Genomic DNA, 25,825 nt, shown 5'->3' with positions numbered 1-25,825 from the left:
TGTAATTCTGAGAATAAAATCATCATATTATAAGAAAACAAACTCACAATATCAAGTCAGTTTGATTCAGAGGGGGAGATGGTGTAAGACAGACAAACAGCTGCAATGACTGACCTTTGACCTGCTTTATTTTGCTTTATTTCGTAATATCCCTTTAAAATTATGTTTTTATCTCTCGGAATTTTACTTTTTTCGCTCAAAATTACAACTTAATTCTCATAAAAAAACTTTTAGAAAATAACAATTAAAGTTTAAAAGGGACAAAAAACTTAGTGATAAGTGATACACTGCAAAAAATCAAATATCTTACCAAGAATATTTGTCTTATTTTTAGTCAAAATGTCTAATTTCTAGTCAAAACAAATCTCATTATACTCAAAATAAGACTCGTCACATTAAAAAGCAGCTTTTTTTTAGACACTTTTTACTTCTTTCAAGCAGATTTTCACTTGAAATAAGTAGAAAAATCTGATAGTGGAGCAAGTTTTTCTTTCTTATTACAAGCACAAAAAACTTGCTTTCACTGGCAGATTTTTCTACTTATTTCAAGTGAAAATGTGTTTGAAACAAGTGAAAAGTTAATTTTTAGGTGATGGGTCTTGTTTTAAGTGGAAAGAGATTAGTTTTGACTAGAAATAAGACAAATATTCTTGGTAAGATTTTGAGTTTTTGCTGTGTAAAAATGTAAAGTGAGCACTTTTTCTTACTTACTGTGTTTTTACAGTGTTGTATTGGCTCTCTGTGTGTCTCTCTCTTTCTCTCTTTTTCTTTCTGAGGTTTAGCATGTTGAAAAATAATTGGCGTGTCGAGGGAGAGAGAGAGAGAGAGAGAGAGAGAGAGGGAAATCAGCCATCTCACGCAGTCCTCAGCTGCTCTCTCTCTTTCTCTCTCTCCGTCTGTGAACCAGAAACCAGTCGTATTGTTGTTTGGGGTAAAAAGTTCATTCCTTTATTTTTGGAGTCCTTCTGTTTTACACCGGGTCTATTAATAGCAGGGAGGATCGTGTGTGTGTGTATGAGGAGGAAAGGAGGGGGGTTGAGTTGAGTTGGGTGGAGATTTGCTGTCATCGTGGAAAAGATCAAACTGTGTGTGTGTGTGTGTGTTAAACCATATCTACAGTTACAACACAAAGAGAGAGAAGGAAGAGAAGAGAAGGACGGTGGTTTTTTGAGTCGGTCCCTGAACGCCTCACAACGTCTGTGTTTGGCCTAAAACCCCCTCTTCTCTCTCTCTCCTTCTCTCCCTCTCTCTCTCTCCCTCTCCGTCCGCTACAACCTGCTGAGTGAGCTCGTCTGCTCTAAATTTAAACCGTGTTGATCCTTGTAGCTGTTTTTCCTGCAGCTCGTTGCGGGCGGCCGGGCGGCGGCGGCGGCGGCGTGACATGACTCAGGCTCCAGATATTCGTGTAACGCTCCTCGGCCGGCGTGTCGCTGCTCGCCGCGCCGCATCGCATAATACACACACACACACATCTAAATCTAAACGCTCAATCACAGCGAGAGTTTTGTTGTGGCAAAAACATGTCAATTATCTCGAGACATTCCTGCTGTCAGAGCATCAGAGCTGCAATTATCGTTATTATTATTATTACTGATTGATCTGCTGCTTAATTTATAGATTAATGATTATCAGATCATTATTTTTTACGATGTTGTTGAGTTCAATTTAGCGTAAAAAAGCGAGAAGAGCAGCAGATTAGAGGAGCTGGAAATGGAACAAGCGACCCGTTGTTTCGCTGATTGAGTAAAAAAATTGTGATTTCACGTGTGTCAACTGACAAACTGTCTTGTTGTTTACTTCCTAGAGTTACACACTGTTGATGTGTTTATAAATAGCAACAAAGCAGCTCTGTGGCTCGTTACGCTTCATTAGCTACGGGCGGCTAAGCTAAAGCTAAAGCTAACGCTAACGCAAGCTAACACACATGTGCTCAACAGCTGAAGAATTGATCACTGAAGATCAATAAATGAAACAGGAATTTGGATGATAGATCAATTAAATTAGACAATTAGCCAACAGCAAAAGTAGTTTTCCATCTCTTCTTTAGAAACAACAGGTCGGTGTCGGCCAATCAGAAGAGAGGAGGAGGCTCTGAGTCTCTCTTCTGATTGGTTGACTGTTTTCTAAAGTGATCTATTAAAAAAAAAAAGGGAGCAGATTTCAGAATAAAACACACAGAGAAACTAAAAATCCTGCAAAGTTGTTGGTTTGATGGTGGGTCCAGGTGGTGAGGGGGCGGGGCTTTGTTGTGACATCACAAAGTGACAGGAAGTCCTGACAGCTGGTTTTAAGACTCAGTTTCTGAATACAGGCTGTGTGCATTTCTCTGTGGACTGAGGCTTTGATACTTTCACAGTATTAATATAGAACCTAGAGCTGCTTTATAATCACACTACACATGGACATCTACCTTTATACTGTATGGAGCTTTAACACAAACATCTACCTTTATACTGTATGGAGCTTTAACACAAACATCTACCTTTATACTGTATGGAGCTTTAACACAAACATCTACCTTTATACTGTATGGAGCTTTAACACAAACATCTACCTTTATACTGTATGGAGCTTTAACACAAACATCTACCTTTATACTGTATGGAGCTTTAACACAAACATCTACCTTTATACTGTATGGAGCTTTAATACAAACATCTACCTTTATACTGTATGGAGCTTTAACACAAACATCTACCTTTATACTGTATGGAGCTTTAACACAAACATCTACCTTTATACTGTATGGAGCTTTAACACAAACATCTACCTTTATACTGTATGGAGCTTTAACACAAACATCTACCTTTATACTGTATGGAGTTTTAACACAAACATCTACCTTTATACTGTATGGAGCTTTAACACAAACATCTACCTTTATACTGTATGGAGCTTTAATACAAACATCTACCTTTATACTGTATGGAGCTTTAATACAAACATCTTTGACTCAGAGTTTCTGTCACTGTCTTCCTCCTCCTCCTGGGAGATTCTCCTTCGTCATCCTCTTACGTCGTACCCCTCATCCCGTTTCCTCCTCCTCCTCCTCCTGAAAAGGAGCGCTCCTTTTCTCTCGTGTCCCTCCTGTGACGCCGGCAGAAAGCTGCCAAGAAAACCTGTCGTGTGTGTTTGTGTTTGTGTGCGTCCCATCTCAGCGTGTGTTAACATCCAGTTAACTCGGTGACCCAAGCTCTTAAGCTCCACTTCAGGTGCAACAACACACAGGTCACATGGCACATGCACACACACACACACACACACACAGATCTGGCTGCACACACACATTTTCCCACTCGTGTAGGAAAATCAGTTCCTCCTCAGCTGAGATCGTTGCTCATCTGGTGTTTGACCCAGAGTTTTAAGATGAGTTCAGATCAGCTTTTATATCTGTAAGACGAAGCAAACCTATACAGAAACATACTCTACCTCAGGCAGTAAAAAAGTTGAAAAGTAGAAACATAAATAAACATAGTAATATAAAACAGTATGTAGATAGGATGAAGCTGTGTTTAATGTTTCAAATGTTTCGTTTTCATTGTTTTCAATGGGGCGCTGCTACTTCCTGTTGGACACGAGTGTTAAACTCACAATCTGAGAAAGTGTAAAAGACGAAGAAGTGTCGAGGTCAAAGGTTTTTTATGTAGCAACATTTAAAGCAGCTTCCAGCGCTTCACAAGCTGAAGATTCAGTGTTAAAGGGATAGTTCAACATGTTGGCAAATCGGCCCATTGCCATAATCCCTATAGTCATAGCAGTAGGTTCGTTACCTTTAATTGTCGGTGCAAGCTATTTTTAGAACGGCGGAGCAGAGCCGTGAGCTGCTCAGAGCTACGCTACGGAGGCTCATTATGGGATTTCTTGGTTTCAAACTCATCAAATACACAATCCAACAACTTCACAACGCTCTGGTGGACAAGTTGTGAGCTGCACATTCACCACGCTATGAGATAATAACACAACGTTACCACACAGAGTTGTTTTAGAGGGAAATACAGAGACTGTTGATGAAAAACTGTCCCTGAAGGCAACGTGCATCAGTGGTTTTGCATGAATTTCCCTCTAAAACAACTCTGTGTGGTAACGTTGTGTTATTATCTCATAGTGTGGTGAATGTGCAGGTCACAACTTGTCCACCAGAGCGTTGTGGAGTTGTTGGATTGTGTATTTGATGAGTTTGATGAGGGAAACCATAGAAATCCCATAATGAGCCTCCGTAGCGTAGCTCTGAGAAACAAGAGAATTTATCAATACCAGTTGAAAACAACGCATAGAGCGGTATTTAAACCATACGGTACCATGTGCACAGACAGATGTTGGACAGTAGCCTAGTACTACATGTACCACTTATTTTAATTCCACAAAAATAAAACAGACGTGCTAATAAATAATACATTACGAGAGCTTTCACTACTGTTAATGTAGCTACGGAGCAGCCATTTTGGATGACGTAGTCGGGGTTGGTGAGGTTCGTCCCACTTTCAGAGTCGGAAAGAAAGAAACAAAGAAACCAGATGCCATTGATTTTGTACGACAAGTTGCGTTTTAAAAGACGAATGTTTCATAGTTTAATAAAGTTGAGGATGTTTCTCAGAAGCTTCAGCTCTCTTCAATCTCTTCACGCTGCCGTTCACATTCACTGAGCCGACGCTGGTTTGGGTTCAGTATCTGTCACCGGGGATCGAACCGCCGACTCTCTGAACATATAGCTTCATTAAAAACACATTTATGAAGGCCGTTTGACATCTCTATATGAATAAAGTTTTGACATGAATCCCGTCCTGATGCTCGGAGGAAGTTTTCAGTCGAGCTGCTGAGATGAACTTCCTGTCTTCACATGTGGTTTCTATGAAGCGCCAGATGTTTTTTCTCTAACGTGGACACCGACTCATCTCTCTGTGTTATTTGCCTTCTGACGCGCCGGCCTGTTTCACTTCCTCCTCCTCCTCCTCCTCTTTGTACAGTAAGCCCCCGACCCCCCGACCCCTCCTCCTCCACCCCGAGGAAGCCGCCGTGGTCCTGGGTGTGTCGGGGGGATGAAGCAGCAGCATCACACTGCAAAAACTCAACTATCTTACCAAGAATATTTGTCTTATTTCTAGTCAAAATGTCAATTCTCATCAAAAAAAATCTCATTCTACTTAAAATAAGACTCATCATATTAAAAGTAGCTTGTTTTTAGACACTTTTTACTCTTTTCAAGCAGATTTACACTTGGAATAAGTAGAAAAAATCTGATAGTGGAGCAAGTTTTTCTTCCTTATTACAAGCACAAAAAACTTGCTTTCACTGGCAGATTTTTCTACTTATTTCAAGCAAAAATTTGTTTGAAACAAGTGAAAATGATCTAAAAAGAAAAGTAAAAGTTTAGGTGATGAGTCTTATTTTAAGTGGAAAGAGATTAGCTTTGACTAGAAATGAGACATTTGGACAAGAAATAAGACAAATATTCTTGGAAAGATGTTGAGTTTTTACAGTGAGCAACTTGACAATGTGTTGCCTGTCTGTGCGTGTGCAACATGGCAGCGAGGCCGCGGTGCCAACGCAGCCACACGGTTCAGCTCTCTGATAATTAGATGTTGTGTTCATACATGTTTTTGTTCCGGAGTCTTTTGTCGTTTTGTGTCGTTGTGTGACAGAGTCTTTAAAAAACTGGTTTCTCCTCTTCCTGTCTGTGTGCCCTGTGTGGGCATGTGGACACGACTGGGAAATGATGCACTGACTGATGATGTTGGTGTTTTTTGTTTTTTTAACAGTCTGTTTATTGAAATCTGGGAAAACCTTTCACATGCTGGGATTTTGACATTTTCATATTTTGATATTTCCATAAACTAGACGTTTTCAGCTATTCATAACTGTTTGAATAACTGAGATAACCCTCTCAGATCAAAGGTTATGGGCATTTTAATCTATTATGACCAAAAAACTGAAAAGTGATTTTAAAAAATGGCTTTAACTAGAACGTTGCTGTTTTAACCCTCTAAAGACGAGTATTTTACAAAACATTAAACAACTTCTGAACCGTTTATGATAGAGATTAGCTGTAATCTGTATCTGAATCATGTGATGTTCTGCTTTCCGAGGGTCCTTGAATGGTGCCTCTATGACAAGAAGGGAACGTATAGGGTGCGTGTAATCATGTGGTACGGGAACAGATGCTAAACCGAGCGTACAGTAGCATCGATGCTAAACCGTACATAGCATCGGCGCTTGCACATGTTTTTCAAGACATCACACCAACATATTATAACTTCCGAACTAATAAAATCAATAGAGAAGCATAAATATCTGAGTTGGCGGGTAGTAAGAAATATAAATCAATTAAAAATACATAAATAAGTTCGTAATTACGACGGAGTATTAGGGCCACATTGAGAAAAAAAAAAAACACAGACTTCGAGAATAAAGTCGTAAATTACGAGAATAAAGTCGTACATTTACGAGAATAAAGTCTTACATTTCCTACAAGAAAAAAGTCATAACATTACGAGAATAAAGTGGTAAATTTATGACTTGATTCTCGAAGTTTGTGATTTTTTTTATTTGTCAATGTGGCCCTAATAGTCTACTTGCCAAAAATGAGTACCCGGAAATGTTGAGTACCCCAAAGTTTTATGTTAGAAATAGATAGTATGGGTCTCCAGTATTCAGAAACTGCCGGATGCTAACTTATATATATTGGGCAATTAGCACAATTGACATAATTAGCATAAATTAGCATAGTTGCCTATATGGGCAATATTTCAGCAAAATTGACTTGGCTGATCTGGGCAATATTGGAGTGGTTTTAGGGGTTATTGATGATGCTGAATCCATTTCTGACATTTTCAAAATTCAAAATGGCTGTCTAAACCGGAAGGGACCAGATTGAAATCCATCAAAATCTGCCCACTGGCTGTTTAAATCTGGTCAATGGTATGTCAGAAATGGATTCAGCATCATCAATAACCCCTAAAACCACTCCAATATTGCCCAGATCAGCCAAGTCAATTTTGTTGAAATATTGCCCATATAGGCAATTATGCTAATTTATGCTAATTATGTCAGTTGTGCTAATTGCCCAATATATATAAGTTAGCATCCGGCAGTTTCTGAATACTGGGGACCCATACTATCTATTTCTAACATAAAACTTTGGGGTACTCAACATTTCCGGGTTCACAATGGGGCCCTATGGGCTGGCAAGTAGACTATAATACTCTGTCGTAAGTAATAATAAAGAATGTATAATAATAAAATATATATATATAACTGATGTTGTTGTTGTTGCAGGAGCCAGCCAGCAGTTGTTTTGGGATTGACAAGTGAGAAACTGTGAGGACCTGGAAGTCGACAGGAAACGAACAAAAGAGCAGCAAAGGAGAAGAATAAGAAGACGTTTGTGAAAAAACAAGAGGAAAAGGCGACAGACAAAAAAAAGAAAAACAGCCAAGATGGGGAGGAAAAAGATCCAGATAGCGCGGATCATGGACGAACGGAACAGACATGTAAGAAAACACACACACACACGGGAATATTCAAAACCACACATGAATGAACAAGAAGATGAAACCACGACTGTTACATCCTGAACACATGCACATACACACACACACACACACACACACACACACACACACACACACACACTTATACACACACACTATAGTTCCTCAAACGGGTGATATCATGTCATATGATCATCACACGCCGTCTGACTGGAGGGTTCGTGTGTGTGTGTGTGTGAGTGTGTGTGCGTGTGTGTTCAACATGAACCAGGAACAGGACACCTGAGGAAAAAAAACAGTCAATGGGACGTTTGCATGTGGGCAACTGTCACACACACAAGTGCACTCATGCATTGTGAACACACACGCACACACACACACACACACACACACACACACACACACACACACACACACACACACACACACACAGAGAAGAGAAGAAGTCCTGTCTGGGGGAGCGGTTCCTCACTTCCTGTTATGACAGGAAATGCAGGCACATGTGCTTCCTGACCCCCGAAGCAGCTAGGGCAGCACTGACCCCGCCGGCCGCTTTCCTTCAACCACTGCTTGAATAGCATGATGATATCTTCAAAGTAACATACAGTTATCAGTGTGTTTTTGAATTTAAGACAGGTTATTCTGCAATTTATCACAGTTTGGGTTTTATTTTCACTGCTCTGATAAAGATCTGATGTGGAAAACCAGTGAGTTTCACATTAGATGTGCAGCTGCTACTGTAGATCCTCAGATAAAGATAAATGATGATGTTAGCTACTATGATATTATGTGGAAATATGCAAGTTGTTGGGAATTTACTGTGCAATAATTCAAGTTATTCTATCTATATAGCATATTTTAAACAATGTTGTTGCTCATGGTGCAACAATGCAACAATGAAATAAAATCACGCCTATCACAGCGTATGACAAATTTTAAAAAAGAAAGAAAAAAATGCCAAAAAATGAATAAGAGCTAGTAGAAATAGCATCGAAATACCTTCAGATGCATAAAAACAAAAAAAACATGTGACAGAAAATGTCTAAAATATTCTTATAATTGTTTGTCTGTCTGTGTTTTTACGATTGTTGCTACTTAGCAGTAGCTACAGCTATGCTAGCTTCAGCTATGCTAGCAGCCTAATTGAAATTTAATGGATCGGAATGTGATTAGTTTTAAAGATCTTTTATCATAAAGCTAATTTATCACCAGTAACGTTTTACGGATCATAAATTGATTATAAAACACAAAAAACAATAGGATTCTTTAAAAAGAAAAAAAAATATGGTCCAACATCCTCAGAATTGAAGAAGTGACATTACTCAAGTCTCAAACTGTAAAGAGAAGAAAGCGTTAAGCTCAACCTTTCAACTCCTAAATGATAGTTAACGACTGTTTATGAAAAAAACTAACAATCATGTTGAAACATATCATAATTTCATGAGATACGTTCCTTGGCTAATTAAGGATTCTTGGCTGCTTTTAGCCCAAATCTCGAACCTTGTAACAAAAATTGGATTGGATTGGATTGAGTCATCGTTATAGGATTGAAGGTTTTAACCCCTCCTCTGTCCTGTTTGGTGCAGGTGACGTTCACCAAGCGTAAGTTCGGCCTGATGAAGAAGGCGTACGAGCTGAGCGTGCTGTGTGACTGTGAGATCGCCCTCATCATCTTCAACAGCACCAACAAGCTGTTCCAGTACGCCAGCACCGACATGGACAAGGTGCTGCTCAAGTACACCGAGTACAACGAGCCGCACGAGAGCCGCACCAACTCGGACATCGTGGACGTAAGCAACACACACACACACACACACACACACACACACACACACATAGCTGCTTAAAGGGATAGTTCAACATTTTGGCAAATTGGCCCATTGCCATAATCCCTATAGTCATAGCAGTAGGTTTGTTGCCTTTAATTGTCGGTGCAAGCTATTTTTAGAACGGCGGAGCAGAGCCGCTCTGGTGGACAAGTTGTGAGCTGCACATTCACCACGCTATGAGATAATAACACAACGTTACCAGACAGAGTTGTTTTAGAGGGAAATGCAGAGACTGTTGATGAAAAACTGTCCCTGAAGGCAACGTGCATCGGCGGTTTTGCATGAATTTCCCTCTAAAACAACTCTGTGTGGTAACGTTGTGTTATTATCTCATAGCGTGGTGAATGTGCAGCTCACAACTTGTCCACCAGAGCGTTGTGGAGTTGTTGGATTGTGTATTTGATGAGTTTGATGAGGGAAACCAAGAAATCCCATAATGAGCCTCCGTAGCGTAGCTCTGAGCAGCTCACGGCTCTGCTCCGCCATTCTAAAAATAGCTTGCACCGACAATTAAAGGTAACGAACCTACTGCTATGACTATAGGGATTATGGCAATGGGCCAATTTGACAAAATGTTGAACTATCCCTTTAAATGTGAAGATTCCCTGTTTGTTGTTGTTGTTGTGGCTGAAAAAATAGCAGAGGGATCGTACCGTCAGCGTCGCAGCTGATGGGATTCAAACCCACGGCTTCATCTGTGGACCATGTTTGTGTGTGTGTTCAGGTGTGTGTGTGTGTGTGTGTGTGTGTGTGTGTGTGTGTGTGTGTGTGTGTGTGTGTGTGTGTGTGTGTGTGTGTGTGTGTGTGTGTGTGTGTGTGTGTGTGTGTGTGTGTGTGTGTGTGTGTGTGTGTGTGTGTGTGTGTGTGTGTGTGTGTGTGTGTGTATGTGTGTGTGTGTGACAGCCTTGTGTTGGTGTGTTGCAACAGAACAGGAGCGAGTCGACACACTTTGTACTAGACTGAACCTTGTTCTGCTTCCACTTATGTAACAGTGTTAGAAGAACACAATAGCAAGTGTGTATGCTGCTGCAGACACACGTAAACACACACACACACACACACACACACACACACACACACACACACACACACACACATCGTGGCACCAAGGTCGAATTTAAGCCGTGAAAAGTCAAAGAGTCAGTGAGAGGTTCATGTTCAGAGAGAGGTGCAAAACCCTCGTTATTGATTATTGATTATTGATTCCTAGTTTGATAAGAGTGGTAAAGTGGGCGGGGCCTGTTAACCCTTTCCTGCACAGATCTCCGACCAGTTGATTCTGTTGTGATTTAAACTCATTCTTTCTGTTGCTTCAGATGCACAAAGCACCTTAAAAGTTTTCTACTGAACTGACCTGAACTGAACTGACTCTTGAGGTGGAATTTCTTCTTAGCTAAAGGATTTACATGGCTTAAGGGTGTTGCACAGAAAAAAAAACGCACCTCAGTTGAGGGAAAAAAAAACCTCAAGCGAAGGAGATTACACAGCCGTGAAATTGACCTGGTTCGATAGGGAATAATTCACCAATAATCGATTGAAGCATCAACCCACAGAGCGTCAGCAGCTGCAGATGAGCTGAGGAGAGAGCAGTGATCAGATCCATGGAGCAAAACCTTAGTCTGCTGATTATTTTCATTATCCATTAATATGTTGATTATTTAAACGAATAATCGATTAGTTGTTTGGTCAATAAAATGTTAAAAAATATTGAAAAATATCAATCAGTGTTTCTCAAACCACCAGACGACATCGTCCTCAAATGTCTTGTTTTGTCCACAAACCAAAGAGAGACTCAGTTTATTGTCATAAAGGAACAAAGAAACCAGAAATATTCACATTGAAGAAGCTGGAATCAGAGAATTTGGACTTTTTTTCTTTAAAAAAACGACTCAAACTGATTATTAGATTATCAGAATAGTTGACGATTAATTTAATAATTGATTATTGTTCGATTAATCGATTAATTGTTGCAGGTCTGAACAGACTTTAAGGGATTCCTTAATAAAAACCTTACTTTAAGAAACTTTAAGGGAGTGTTTTAAGGAACCCTTAAGGTGGACTTTTCCGTGACGTCACATTCAGATTCACACTTATCTCGGTCCACCTTAAAGGAAAAGACCAACCATCCCATGTTTGTCGTCGTGTGCCGGGACATGAGGAGTGTTAGTGCTGCTCGTGTGTGTGTTTGTTCACATGTGCATCCTGTGTGTGTGTGTGTGTGTGTGTGTGTGTGTGTGTGTGTGTGTGTGTGTGTGTGTGTGTGTGTGTGTGTGTGTGTGTGTGTGTGTGTGTGTGTGTGTGTGTGTGTGTGTGTGTGTGTGTGTGTGTGTTCCCTCCACGCGGCCGACCACATGGCCTGTTGGCCGCCGCCCGTCACCGGCTGGATTACCCGCTGCCTAATCTCCTGTAATCCACCTTTAATCCTGTTTAGCTCGTTACTATAATCTCGCTCTCTCTTCATCTCAGCGCAGCGAGCGAGCGGCATCCACACACACACACACACAGGGACTCAAACCTGCTGCACGCGGCGTCCACTTTACCCCCCCCGGTCGCCATGGACGACCACGTTTCCGCCACTTCCTGTTCCTCAGAGTCACTTCCTGTTGTCTCTAAAGGACGGGGTTAGAGTGATGTCATGGCGCTTCATGTCCGACATCTCTGCTTTTAAATATCAGATATGAAGTCTTTTCAAAATAAAACAGGAAGTAGAAAAAGATTATAAAGTGGTTGGTGGCTCTTTTATTGATAAATGTGGCTGAGATTTTATCAATGAACCGATCAGAGCTGATTAACCTTTTGACCTTTTAATTCTGTTTATACCTGATATTATTGATTAATCGGCTGGTAATTAATGTGATTAGCTGGTATATCAGCTTATTCCTTAAGATAAAGATAAAAACCTTAAGGAAATACTTAAGTGTTTTAACTAAATAAACGGAAATCTGAACTTGGGCCCAGAAATATTCTCTGATAAATGTAGGCTAATGAAGATTTATATGTCATTTAAGTTGTTAAAGATCTTAAATATAAAGAGAAAACCTTAAATATGAGTCATATTTGTTTAGTAAATGAACAGAACTCAGATTGAGACGAGATGGTTTGAAATATTTAGACAATAAATCGTAGAAATCAGAGACAAGTTGAGCTCAAACTGGTCTCTGCACCTCTATGTGTGTGTGTGTGTGTTGGCCGGCTCTCCCTCTCTCTGCTGTGAGTGTGTGTGTGTGTGTGTGTGTGTGTGTGTGTGTGATGACAGGGACACACGTCGCTCGTGTTGAGGCAACAACTCGCAGCTCGACGTGTCGCCAAGGTCACGCTCAGCGAGCTGCAGCCGCTGATGGAGCAGTTCAACGTTTACAGAGAGAGAGAGAGATGAAGCTGGAGGCAGAGAAAGAGAAATCCTTAAGTTTAAAGGGATAGTTCAACATTTTGGCAAATTGGCCCATTTCCATAATCCCTATAGTCGTAGCAGTAGGTTCGTTACCTTTAATTGTCGGTGCAAGCTGTTTTTAGAACGGCGGAGCAGAGCCGTGAGCTGCTCAGAGCTACGCTACGGAGGCTCATTATGGGATTTCTTGGTTTCCCTCATCAAACTCATCAAATACACAATCCAACAACTCCACAACGCTCTGGTGGACAAGTTGTGAGCTGCACATTCACCACGCTATGAGATAATAACACAACGTTACCACACAGAGTTGTTTTAGAGGGAAATTCATGCAAAACCACTGATGTGCATTGCCTTCAGGGACAGTTTTTCATCATCAGTCTCTGTATTTCCCTCTAAAACAACTCTGTGTGGTAACGTTGTGTTATTATCTCATAGCGTGGTGAATGTGCAGCTCACAACTTGTCCACCAGAGCGTTGTGGAGTTGTTGGATTGTGTATTTGATGAGTTTGATGAGGGAAACCAAGAAATCCCATAATGAACCTCCGTAGCGTAGCTCTGAGCAGCTCACGGCTCTGCTCCGCCGTTCTAAAAACAGCTTGCACCAACAATTAAAGGTAACGAACCTACTGCTATGACTATAGGGATTATGGTAATGGGCCAACTTGACAAAATGTTCTAACTAACTATCCCTTTAAGCAACAAGACAAGAAAAAACCTTAAATGTTTAAGTGGACATTTAAAGTAAAACTTAAGGGTTTTCTGTGCAAAAGTTTTTATTCTAAGGAACCCTTAACTCAGAGTTAAAGGAACACCTTAACTTCAGATGTTTCATTAGATAAGATAATCTTTTATTTGTCCCACAGTGGGGAAATGTACAGGACAGATGATCAACAGCAGATAACAATGAACATTTCTGGACACAGAGAGTTTGCTTGTTGCTGAGCTAAACTAACACTTTAAAGTCTCTGAAAATAAAACTATCGACTATTAATGATGGACTCATTGATCAGTTAGTTATTGATCAGTGGAGGCGAGGAGCTGCAGCGTGAAGTCGACACTTTACTTGGCTGTAAAAAAAAAAAAGTCCCGACTCAGACAGGAATTCAGAAGAAGAGAGGCTCCTTTGTTTTGGTCATCTCTCTCTCTTTTTTTTTCCCTCATGTGGCGAGTTGGCATGTGCCTATTTGTGTAGTGTGTGTGTGTGTGTGTGTGTGTGTGTGTGAGGGTGTGCAGAGTGCAGCAGCCTGATAACTATCAGCTTATTGTATTGTGTTGTGTTCATTTAGCCTGGGAACCTTGGCTCTATTTATAACCTGAGGAGTTCTGCATTCCTCTCCGACTCCATAGCACCAGCCTTATTCTGCTTATTCTGCTCCGCGCGCGTGTGTGTGTGTGTGTCTGTGTGTGTGTGTTAAACTGCGGCTACATGCTGTTTCAGATTAGAAACAGATGAAGATTTCAATAAGGTCGAGCACACACACACACACACACACACACACACACATGGGGCTGTGTGTGAGAGTGAGTCCAGTTCCTTTGTGTTGGCTGCGGTCCCGTCGCTGCTAAACGGCTGGAAACTGGTAGTGGTCTAAAAATAGAGCGGGACGCGGCTCGGAGCTAAGAATAGCCATGACGGGGCTGTGAGTGTGTGTGTGTGACTGTGGTTTTTGCCTGTGAATGACTGTGTGTGTGTGTGTGTGTGTGTGTGTGTGTGTGTGTGTGTGTGTGTGTGAGGGAGGAAAAATGAAGAATCGGAGGAGAAGCAGCAGCTGAGTCTCAGTTTCTGTCTCATGTTCAGAAACTTCCATCGACACGTCGTTGTTTTCAGACGCCTGAAAAAACTCTACAGCATAAACAAACAGATAGATATGTGTGTGTGTGTGTGTGTGTGTGTGTTTATAAAAAATACTTTGTTTAAACTTTTTAAAATCCTTCACTTTAGTAAAAGTACAAATACCACGATGTAAAAACACTCCTTTCAAAATAAAAGTACTGCTTTTAAAGTGTCATAAGATTCATTAAAAGTATCAAAATAAAGGTACTTCCTGTAGATAAAGTATCATAACTAGATTACTTCATATAGTTACAGCTTCACAGTAAAAGTACTTATTTTAGTTACAGTATCACAGTTAAATGAAGTCCTTTGACTGTGATACTTCATGTAGTTATAGTCTGACAGTAAAGGTACAGTTACAACATTAAGTGCTTTTATTGTGAAGCTTCAACTACAGAAAGTGTCACAGTAAAAGTATTTTTACTGTAGTTTAAAAGTTACTTTTTGCAGCTGCAGCGTCACAATAAAAGCACTTCCTGTAGTTACAGTATCACTTTGAATATTTTAATCTGTCTCCCAAGCAAGTGCATTCTGGGAAATAATGATAATAATAATAATACTAATAACACATCAGCTGATTGTAGGAAATTATGAGGAAAGTCACAGGAAGTGAGACGGAAAATACAGGATGAGAAAATAAAACTGAACTCCTCCTCCTCATTCTTCATCTTCTGTGTTTCCTTCACTCCTATTAAAACCTGACGCTCTAATTCTGGACTGAACTTCCATCTGTAGCCGTTGTTGTAGTGGGACGGTGTAGAAAAGCATGTCATGTTCCCTGGCACACGCTACACACACGCTACACACGCTACACACACACACACACACACACACTGAGAGCTTCATTTGATGTGGAAGAGGAGGAGGAGGAGGAGGAGGAGGAAGAGACCACCCACAGGAAAAAGGGAGAGAAACCAAAATCAATGGAAAAGAGAAGACGAGGGAGGAGGAGGAGGAGGAGGAGGGGGTGTGAGGTTAGGGAGTGTGGGGGGGGCTGGTATGGTATTATGGCATCCTCCCTCCTCCTTCCTCCTCCTCCTCCTCCTCCTCCTCCTCCTCCTCCTCCTCCTCCTCCTCAGCTGTCTTCAAACCACCTGCCACACACACACACACACACACACACATTCCTGCTCAGTGTGTGAATTCAACATAAATATTTACAGTCGGTCGCATTTTACTTCTTTTTTTTTTGCAACTTTACATTTTAAACTGTAAAAAAAAAAATGTTAAAAAGTCTCAATGAACTAGAGTAGAGTCGGGCGTTGCCAGGGACGACGTCAAAACCCGGAAGTTTAGCGTCGCGCTTGTTCCAGGAAAAGAAAGTGAATGGAATTTCTGGATTGCATTTTGGATGAAGTCATAAAATAATCTCTGTGACTAAAACACAAAACAAGTTTCTGATCCTTCAGAGTTTAGTTCAGTTAGATAATCTTCACATATGAACTCCTTTTCTACCGTATCGGAAGCTTTAAAGGGACACTTCACCCTTCAAAATCAATAATTCACCAATTTTCTACTCCCCATCATGCCAAGGAAGGGTTTGGATAGCGATCTCTAAACCTTTCCTTGGCATGACGATGAGGAGATGATTGGTGAATTATCGATTTTGGGTGAAGTATCCCTTTAACCATGCACAGACCTACCTAATTTGAGGTATTTTATCAAATTCCCGTTTTAAAAAAATACGTATTGACTTTACGACCAGAGAACCAGAAGTGATAAAAGCGCTAACTAACTAACTATCGTCATAAATAAGTCGACATTTCAGAATAAAAGCCTCTAGTTCCACCAGCTGTTGGAGTTCCTAATAAAATACTGTTGAACCCAGCTGAGCTGCTTTTTTATTGAGAGAGGAAGGAGTGGGTGTGTGGCGGTGGCAATGTGGTGGTACAGTGTGTGTGTGTGTGTGTAGCATGTGTGTGTGTGTGTGTGTGTTTTAATAGACGAGCCAGATTGACAGATTGTGAGGGAGTGACGCGACGCTGCAGACAGAGGAATAAATAGCCTTCTACGGCCATCGCTGCGCTCGCCACCGCGGCATTGGTGCTGGTGGTGGTGGCGGCGGCTTCACCCCCTCCTCCCCTCCTCCTCCTCCTCTTCTCCCCCCTCCCTCACCCCCAACACCTCCCCCCTCCCCCCTCCCCCTTCTGTCTAAGGCCAAACAGGTGGACATGACTGGGATGAGTGGGATAGCTGCACTGGGCCGACCACTGAGCCCAATGTGTGTGTGTGTGTGTGTGTGTGTGTGTGTGTGCGTGTGTGTGTGTGTGTGTGTGTGTGCGTGCGTTCGTGCATGTGTGTGTGTGTGTGTGTGTGTGTGTGTGTGTGTGTGTGTGTGTGTGACAGACTGGACTAATGGGCTGTGAAGTGCTGAAGCAGGAACACTGGAAGCCAAACCACACACTGTACTGTACTCTAACGCACCATCTTCATCATCATCATCATCATCGTCATCATCACCTGATACCTGCGTGAGAGGAAGGACACACGTCGTCTGACTCACACACACACACACACACACACATATGTCACATGTCAGACATCATCATGTAATAATAAAGATGTTAATAACAACAGGAAGTCGGACGATCGATATCATTTATCTGATCAAACTCCGACAGTTCGATCAGCTTCAACTCACTCTGTGAAGATGATGATGATGAAGATGATGAAGGTGTCGTACCCGGTGTGATCTCTGCTCTCGTGGCGCCGCCGTGTGGTAGAAACCCGTCACTGCAGCAGCTGCTTCAGATCAAAGGATGAATTAATTATCTATAAATTAATTCATTATTATTAACAGATCATTCACAAACTCTCATAAACACAAAGCAGGTGACTGTAATATGAGTTCATTCATTTTATTTTGAAATTATTTGCCTGTTGTTTCCTTCCTGAAGTCAGTGACACTCAGACTATTCAGTAAACTGGTTTATTAAGTAAGTAAGTAAAGTTTATTTATATAGCACTTACAACAGTAAAAAACATAAAAATACAACGGATAAAACAATTTAAGACATTAACTAAAAGCCTACTTAAATAATAAACTGTATGTGTGCATAGTTATTTCTATTATATAGTCTATTTTGCCTAAGTGGAGTTATATTATCATTGTTTTTCATTCTAGTCATATATTTGTGATAGATCAAACAAATTGTGGGATTAATTATGTATTTCTTGTCCATATGTAATAATATGTATATAATACTGGTATATTTATAGGTATAAAATGTTCTTTATCTGTATTATACCTCTTTAAGATATTATTAATTGAATTTATCAACTTTAAAAACAAAAGTGACGGAGTTGAGGTGGAGCGACAGTCTGAACTGAACTGTGTGTTAGAGCGTCAGCGCCTCCCGGTGGTCAGAGGGAGAACGACACACTGTGCACTTCAACTCTCATTTACATATAATGTTGAAATATTAAATATGAAGAGAATTATACATTATTATCTTTATAATCTTTATTATTATTCTCTTTATTATTGAAATTAGAGAACTACAGTCTGGGGGGTTTCATGTAGAGATGCTGTCCTGTCATTGGTCGATCCACCAGAGAAACATAATGTTAGTGTTGTGTTCATGATCCACACAACGCTGTAGGACAATTATTCAGAGTTTATACTGCAGAGCTGCACTCAGGACGTTATCAATAATCAAAGTTATTGATTGTTACACATGTTGATGAGGAAAATCTTAGTCAGATCTTACACTGCAAAAACTCAAAATCTTACCAAGAATATTTGTCTTATTTCTAGTCAAGACAAATCTAATTATACTAAAAATAAGACTCATCACATTAAAAAGTATCTTGTTTTTAGACACTTTTTTACTTCTTTCAAGAAGATTTTCACTTGAAATAAGTAGAAAAATCTGATAGTGGAGCAAGTTTTTCTTCCTTATTACAAGCACAAAAACTTGCTTTCACTGGCAGATTTTTCTACTTATTTCAATTGAAAATTAGTTTGAAACAAGTGAAAATGATCTAAAAACAAGTACATTTTTAGGTGATGAGTCTTATTTTAAGTGGAAAGAGATTAGTTTTGACTAGAAATGAGACATTTTGACAAGAAATAAGACAAAAATTCTTGGAAAGATTTAGAGTTTTTACAGTGTATGTGTGACCAGATGTTGATGTGTTGCTACAGATGTTGACTTGTGTGTATCTTCTTCTCCTTCTGCCCAGACGCTGCGTAAGAAAGGCCTAAACGGCTGCGACAGCCCCGACATCGAGGCCGACGACTCGGCCGGTCAGAGTCCAGAGTCAGAGGACAAGTACAGGAAGATCAACGAGGACATCGACCTGATGATCAACAGACAGAGGCTCTGTGTAAGTCTCTCTGGCTGTGTCTGTTTTGGTGTAATAACCCTTTAATTTACAGGACATTAATCGCATCATAATGTCTAGAAAAAGGCTAGAAATGACGGTCAATTTCATTGTAATGTAGAGAAATATAGTCATGAAATAACAATTGATTGCGTAGAAAAAGCCCAGAAACACCGGTCAGTTTCAACGACTTGGTGGAGAAAAGTTCTGGCCTTTCCCAAACAATTCAAAGCATGTGTAATCTATTACTTTTATGAAAAACATTTAGTTAGTTAGTTAGTTTACGTTTATTTCGGACATGTTAAAAGAAATAAAATATAATACAGTAATGGACAGACATAACAAATAAATCGAAAGCAACTGGACTTAGTTTTAGATTTTAGATTTAACCTCCTTTGAAATACTATGACCTGGGCAAATGAGAATATGCACCGGCATAACAAATAAATACTTTGCAAAGACAACATATGAACAAAAATAAAATAATTGAAAATAAAGATTTTTTTTTTTTTTCATATCCGAAAAGGAGTGGGAAGAAGTAAAACTTATCTACTCCCACCCCCCTTATTCATAAATTAACTCTCAAGCTTCCTTGTCATTATAATCTATACAATAAATTAATTTATGAGTTTATCTAGCTGGATTTATTCTAATATATTATCACTAATCTTTATAAATATATAGGCATATACATATAAAGACATATACAAACACCCTCATTCCTGTACATATTGAAAATAATTTCTTTGTACTTCTTTTTGAACTGGATTATTATATGTTTGGACTTTCTTTTAACCCCACATTCAAACTGTTCCATAGTTTACATGACATTACTATTAAGTTGATCGTTATTTCTAGGCGATTTATGACATTACTACCCAATTAATTATTATTTCTAGACATTATCATGTAACTAACAGCTATAAATTAAAGAGTTCCCTTTATTGTTGTTTCTGACGGTGTTGTGTTGCTCCCCAGCAGGGTCTGCCCCCCCCCTCCAGCTACGACATGGGCGTGTCCCTCGCCGGCAGCAACAGCGGTGGCGGCGGTGGCGGTCTGCTGTACTCGCACCCCGGGATCGGGGGCGGACTGAGCAACCACAACCTGCTGCCCCTCGCCCACTCCCACTCCCACTCCCACCCCCACTCCGCCCTGCAGAGGAACAGCATGTCGCCCCAGAGGCCCCCCAGCACCGGGAACACAGGTCGGTGGCTGTCGCTTTGTTTTTTTGTTCCTTTTTCAATTGTTCATGATATTTGATGATAAATAAAGTTAAAAAAAAGAAAAGAAAAGATGTCTGACGGTGTGTTCACTGTCTGTAGGACTGATGGGCTCCGAGCTGACGAACACCGTGGTCTCCATCGTGGGTGAGTTCTGCTTTATATTGAAGAGAAGAAGGAAAAAACTGTATTATTTAAATAAACTTTATTGATAAAAATCTATAATCGATCTATAATCTATAATCAAACATTGAGTCATGAAATCTATGTAAAGTTTATTTTTACAAACGTTACAAATAAAGCAGCAGCAGATGGAAACAAAGTGAAACTGGAAATTAAACCACTAATTTAACATATGATTATTAATGATAATTTATTGATTATCTATTATCACATTTGTATCATTATGGAAATCTCTTTATTTAACCATTTCATTTACCAACACATCTCTCTCCCCAATTTTTAAAACACTCCTATACAGGAAGATAAATCATAAATCATAAATAATGGAGACAAAACAAAATTAATTTGATCAGAAAACTGGAATTTTTTTCATAGTAGCTATGAACAGTAGCTATTCATAGTAAAGCTCCTTCAGAATAAAGGTAGATGTTTGTAGAAAGCTCCTTCAGAATAAAGGTAGATGTTTGTATCAGAGCCCTTTCAGAATAAAGGTAGATGTTCTTATAAATGCTCCTTCAAAATAAAGGTAGATGTTCTTATAAAAGCTCCTTCAGAATAAAGGTAGATGTTCTTATAAAAGCTCCTTCAGAATAAAGGTAGATGTTCTTATAAAAGCTCCTTCAAAATAAAGGTAGATGTTCTTATAAAAGCTCCTTCAGAATAAAGGTAGATGTTCTTATAAAAGCTCCTTCAGAATAAAGGTAGATGTTGTATAAAAGCAAAACATAATGAAAAGAAACAGAATAAAAAAACAGTAATTAAAATATATGAAAATATTAATGGATGAATGAGTTATTGATTATTATTGATCATCTCGCCCCCCCCCCCCCAGGAAACGGCAGCTACAGCCACTGCCCCTCCCCCGGCCTCCTGTCTCCAGCCGGCGTCGCTAAGCTGCAGGACAAGAGCCCCCCCCACATGAACATGAACCGCAAACCAGACCTACGCACCCTGATGCCCCCGTCCAACAAGTGCAACAACATGCCCACTGTGGTGAGTTACACACACACACACACACACACACACACACACACACACACAGACACACACACTCTGTTACTGTGTTGGTTTCTGATAACGGATCAATAACTTCGGTTTGTTGCTTTAACGCTGCAGTGTGAGGACTTTGACCTCATGTTGGTGAGTAACACTGAAGATGTTTAATGTTAGAGCTCCTTCAGAATAAAAGTAGATGTTTCTATCAAAGCTCCTTCAGAATAAAAGTAGATGTTTCTATCAAAGCTCCTTCAGAATAAAAGTAGATGTTTGTGTTAAAGTTCCTTCAGAATAAAGGTAGACGTTTATAGTAAAGCTCCTTCAGAATAAAGGTAGATGTTTATATCAGAGCTCCTTCAGAATAAAGGTAGATGTTTGTGTTAAAGCTCCTTCAGAATAAAAGTAGATGTTTGTGTTAAAGTTCCTTCAGAATAAAGTTAGATGTTTTTATAAAAGCCCCTTCAGAATAAAGGTAGATGTCTATATCAAAGCTCCTTCAGAATAAAAGTAGATGTTTCTATAAAAGCTCCTTCAGTATAAAGGTAGATGTTTATATTAAAGCTCCTTCAGAATAAAGGTAGATTTTTAGATTGAAGCTCCTTCAGAATAAAAGTAGATGTTTACATTAAAGCTCCTTCAGAATAAAAGTAGATGTTTATATTAAAGCTCCTTCAGAATAAAAGTAGATGTTTACATTAAAGCTCCTTCAGAATAAAAGTAGATGTTCTTGTAAAAGCTCCTTCAGAATAAAAGTATATGTTTATATCAGAGCTCCTTCAGAATAAAGGTAGAAGAGGGGCTCAGAGCCTCCTCCTCCTCCTCCTCCTCCTCCTCTCCTCTGATTGGCTGACACCGCCCTGTCATCTGTCCCTGTAGAACCAGAGGATAAATCACTCTCAGACGGCTCAGACGCTGTCGACTCCGGCCGTCTCCATCTCTGCTGCTACGCTGCCTGGACAGGGGATGGGCGGATACCCGTCCTCGCTCGGCTCCTCCTACGGCACAGGTGAGTCCCCATGACCCACAATGCAACAGGACAGGAAGCTGCTGCTGACAAGACGCAATATTTTTTTCCGTAGGATAGGTCCGGGAAAGTCCTGCCTTCCCCGCCTCTGACTGGCTAGATGAGCTCTCCTCCGATTGGTTGTTTGATTTGGCCGTGTAACGTCATATCACAACAGTACTGCAGTAAACTAAAATATCAGGGTTCTTACGGCTCCTTAAAAAGTCTTAAAAGGCATTGAATTCATTAATCTAAAATCAAGGCCTTAATTGGCATTAAAATGTCTTAAATCAATTTTTCAAAAGTCTTAAAAATGTTAACACATGGTAAGTGGTATTTTATGGTTGTAATTAGCCTCAAATCTCAAAATAATTGGTAGCATTCCGACATAGAGAAGTTAGTGGCGCTAAATTTCTCACCGTTTTTTTTTTTTACGGACTTTTTATGCATTTATTTTGAAAGGACAGCTGGAAAGAGACACAATCTAATGTTCATGTAGCAGTCACTTTACCTTGGATCACATAGTGGTTTGCGTTTTCGCATTTTCGCCTGCGGTGTGGTGAATCCGAGTTTGATCCCCACTGGTTTCACATTCCGACAAATGTAGTTTTTAAATTTATATTCCAAGTTTACATTTTGAGTTTGAATGAGAAGTGTAATTGTGCCATTGGTTAGGTTTAGGCAATGAAGAAAGGAGTAGAAAGAGCAGGTAGAGGCTAGACAGGCCAGATAAGTAGAGAGAGTCCAGGTAGATCTAGGCACTTATCACACTTCGCCGACAGCCTGCGTTTCACAGCCGTTTCACAGCCAAAACAAACAACCAATCAGGCGAGAGTCCTTCTAGCCAATCAGAGGCGGGAAAGGCGGGACTTTCCCGGACCTATCCTACGAAAAGAAAATATCGCTGACAGGACATGGCTAACGAGGTTTGTTTGTTTCTTTGTGACCTGTAGAGTTCTCCCTGGGGACCGACCTCTCCTCTCTCTCCTCTCTGACCGGGTTCGGAGGTTCTGGTCTGGGATCAGTGACGAACTGGCAGCACCAGCAGATCCAGAACCTGCAGCACCCGGCGCTCGGACACATGGGGTGAGGACACACACATTTTATACATTTAAATTGTGTTTTAACTTCTTTTACATACAAGCTCTCAACTAAGACAAAAATAATAGATGTTAACTGCTAAATAGCTTTCACAGTCTTTGTCAAAGCAGAAACCCTCTTGTTCTAAACTGAACCTAAAGGCTGAAGTGAAGAACAGTTCACTCTGTAGACTGAAACTGATTCATGTCCTGTGTTTTGTTTCATTGCTTTTGAAAAACAGTTGATTGAGTTTATGCAAATAACGTCAATCACAGCTAATTCCCATCTATATAAACTGCAACATCTAGGAAACACACTCAGGTTTTGAGGTTCTTTCAGTAAAAAAAAAAAGATAGAAAGACGAGGGAGAGGGAAACAGAAGAGCTGGCAGATCAGCATTCACTTTGCATTTTTACTGTATATCTATTGGATTGCAGTTTCACACATCTTTATTTATTTATTTTATTTTAAAAGGGACACTGCACATTAATAACATCAGCATTAAAAAAAAAAGCAGATATAAATGCACCAGAGTTAGCACTGTTGCTATTTTTCATCCGCTGTCCTCTGGCAGGTCACATAAAAGATTTAATTGCAAAGACACAAAACACAGAAGAACAGAGAACAGACATAAAAGCAGACACAATATTGACAAACAAAACAAAACAAACAACACAATAATGTCAATAATACTGATTATCGATTATTTACACACCTAGTATTAAAGGAATAGTTCACCAAAAAATGAAATTCAGTCATTAGTGACTGATGAATACTCCGGAGTAGTTTTTTATTCCTCAAAGTGCATCTGGAGACCCGGGAGGCCGGTTCCTAGTCCAACCAAAACTTTATATGAAAGTCAATAGGGCCCGACACAAAAACGTCCATAAAACTACACAAAAAACATTTAATATTCCTCCACACTGCTCGTCCACTGCAATCCAAGTGTCCTGAAGGGAGATAGTCCAGAGTTTACTGGAAACTACCTCATTTAGGACATTTTTACAGCCTCAACAGTCCTCCTGGATTCAATACAGGACTGTTTAGGCTGTAAAAATGTGAATCGTATTAGTGTGTTATTGTATTTTTAGAGATTTGTGTCACTGTGTGGTTTTGGGAATTGTGTGTTTTAGGTGTGATGTGCGTTAACAGTTTTGAAAAAGTGTTTTTAAAGTGTTGTAAAACGGGTCTTGGTGGTCAAACCCTCAGTGTTTCCTGCTTGAACCAAAAGGGGGCGGAGCTAACTCTACTCTTCTCCTCTCGTCCAATAGGAACTTGTGTCAGACGTCCAACCTGAACCTCGGCTCCGCCCACCAGAACCTGCACATCAAGTCCGAGCCGGCCTCGCCGCCGCGCGACCGGGGCCTCGCCGCCATGGTCGGCGGCGGCGTGGGGACGATGGGAGGGGGCGTGGCCACGGCCGGCTACTCCGTCTCCGCGGGCCGTTCCCCCGGCGACAGCGCCTCCAGCTGCGGCAGCTCGTACGAGGGCAGCGAGGAGCGCGAGGATCACCACGGCAACGACAGCTTCCTCCTCCGGCCCCTGGGCGGGCTGCAGGACGAGCGCCACAGCCCGTCGGTCAAACGCATGCGGCTATCGGAGGGGTGGGCCACATGATGGGGGGGGGTCAAGTTACCTTATAGTGTTATTATTATTATTAATATTATTATTATTATCATCATATTCTTCTTGTACTGAGTGGGTGTGCTACGTGTACGTGGGGGGAGGGGTTTATATGTGTGGGGGGGGGGGGGGGGGGGGGGGGTCTGCTGTAGCTCCACTCGTCCACTAGAGGGCGACTCCTGAGAGAGAGACAGACCGAGGAGACGAAGCCAAGAGAGGAAACAGAAAAAACACTAAAAAAAAAAACCAGCACAGACGCCGTTTCCTCTAGAGACAAATATCAAAAAATTTAAATAAACACAACTAATCTGTTATTTGAACGCTACAGCGAAAAGCTACTTAGACTGAAAACATCCACATTAGCTCCGTCCAAAAGAAATAAAACCCAGCTATTGACACAAATCAACAAAGGCAAGGCAAGGAAATTTTATTTGTACAGTATAGCCCATTTTTACAAACAGTTTGTCTCAAAGGGCTTTACATGGCATCATAACAACATCCTCTGTCCTTAGACCCTCACATCCACTGAGGAAAAACTCCATGGAAAACCCTTTTTAACAGGGAAAAATCTGAGAAACCTCAGGGTGAGCAACAGAGGAGGGATCACAGAATGATTTTTTTTTTTTAAATCAATCATTTCCCAATTGTTTATCTGACAAAAATGAAATATAAAAGTAATAATTCACAGTTTTACACAAGTTCCCCCCTTAGGAAAAGATGCAAAACAATCATAAAACTATTTTTTTTAAACATATTGTATATTCACATTTTTCAATTTTCATTGAATTATTATTAATTATTCAAACACCACACATAATGTGGAAACATTCAATTATTTTCAGGATTTTAAAC

At 40.4% G+C, this 25,825-nt stretch overlaps 1 protein-coding gene across 2 annotated transcripts in view; it reads left to right on the top strand.

Annotated features, from left to right (window-relative positions):
- LOC310994802 (myocyte-specific enhancer factor 2C-like) overlaps positions 1-25,504 on the top strand; it is a 35,642-nt gene extending 10,138 nt beyond the window's left edge. Inside the window, exons 3-11 of one of the 2 annotated variants that reach the window (XM_083983640.1) lie at positions 7,273-7,487; positions 9,074-9,277; positions 18,728-18,871; positions 19,850-20,072; positions 20,191-20,235; positions 21,104-21,264; positions 22,144-22,273; positions 23,224-23,356; positions 24,622-25,504. In XM_083983640.1, coding sequence (XP_083839766.1) covers positions 7,434-7,487; positions 9,074-9,277; positions 18,728-18,871; positions 19,850-20,072; positions 20,191-20,235; positions 21,104-21,264; positions 22,144-22,273; positions 23,224-23,356; positions 24,622-24,967 — 1,440 coding nt within the window. In that variant the 5' untranslated portion in view covers positions 7,273-7,433 and the 3' untranslated portion in view covers positions 24,968-25,504. Of the gene's footprint in view, positions 1-7,272; positions 7,488-9,073; positions 9,278-18,727; positions 18,872-19,846; positions 20,073-20,190; positions 20,236-21,103; positions 21,265-22,143; positions 22,274-23,223; positions 23,357-24,621 lie in introns of both variants that reach the window. The other variant, XM_083983639.1, reaches the window with a different exon arrangement.
- Positions 25,505-25,825: the final 321 nt, after the last annotated feature.

Source organism: Trachurus trachurus, assembly GCF_905171665.1.
Source record: "Trachurus trachurus genome assembly, chromosome: 12".
NCBI classification, from domain to species: Eukaryota; Metazoa; Chordata; class Actinopteri; order Carangiformes; family Carangidae; genus Trachurus; species Trachurus trachurus.
This window is presented reverse-complemented; position numbering and strand designations above follow the sequence as displayed.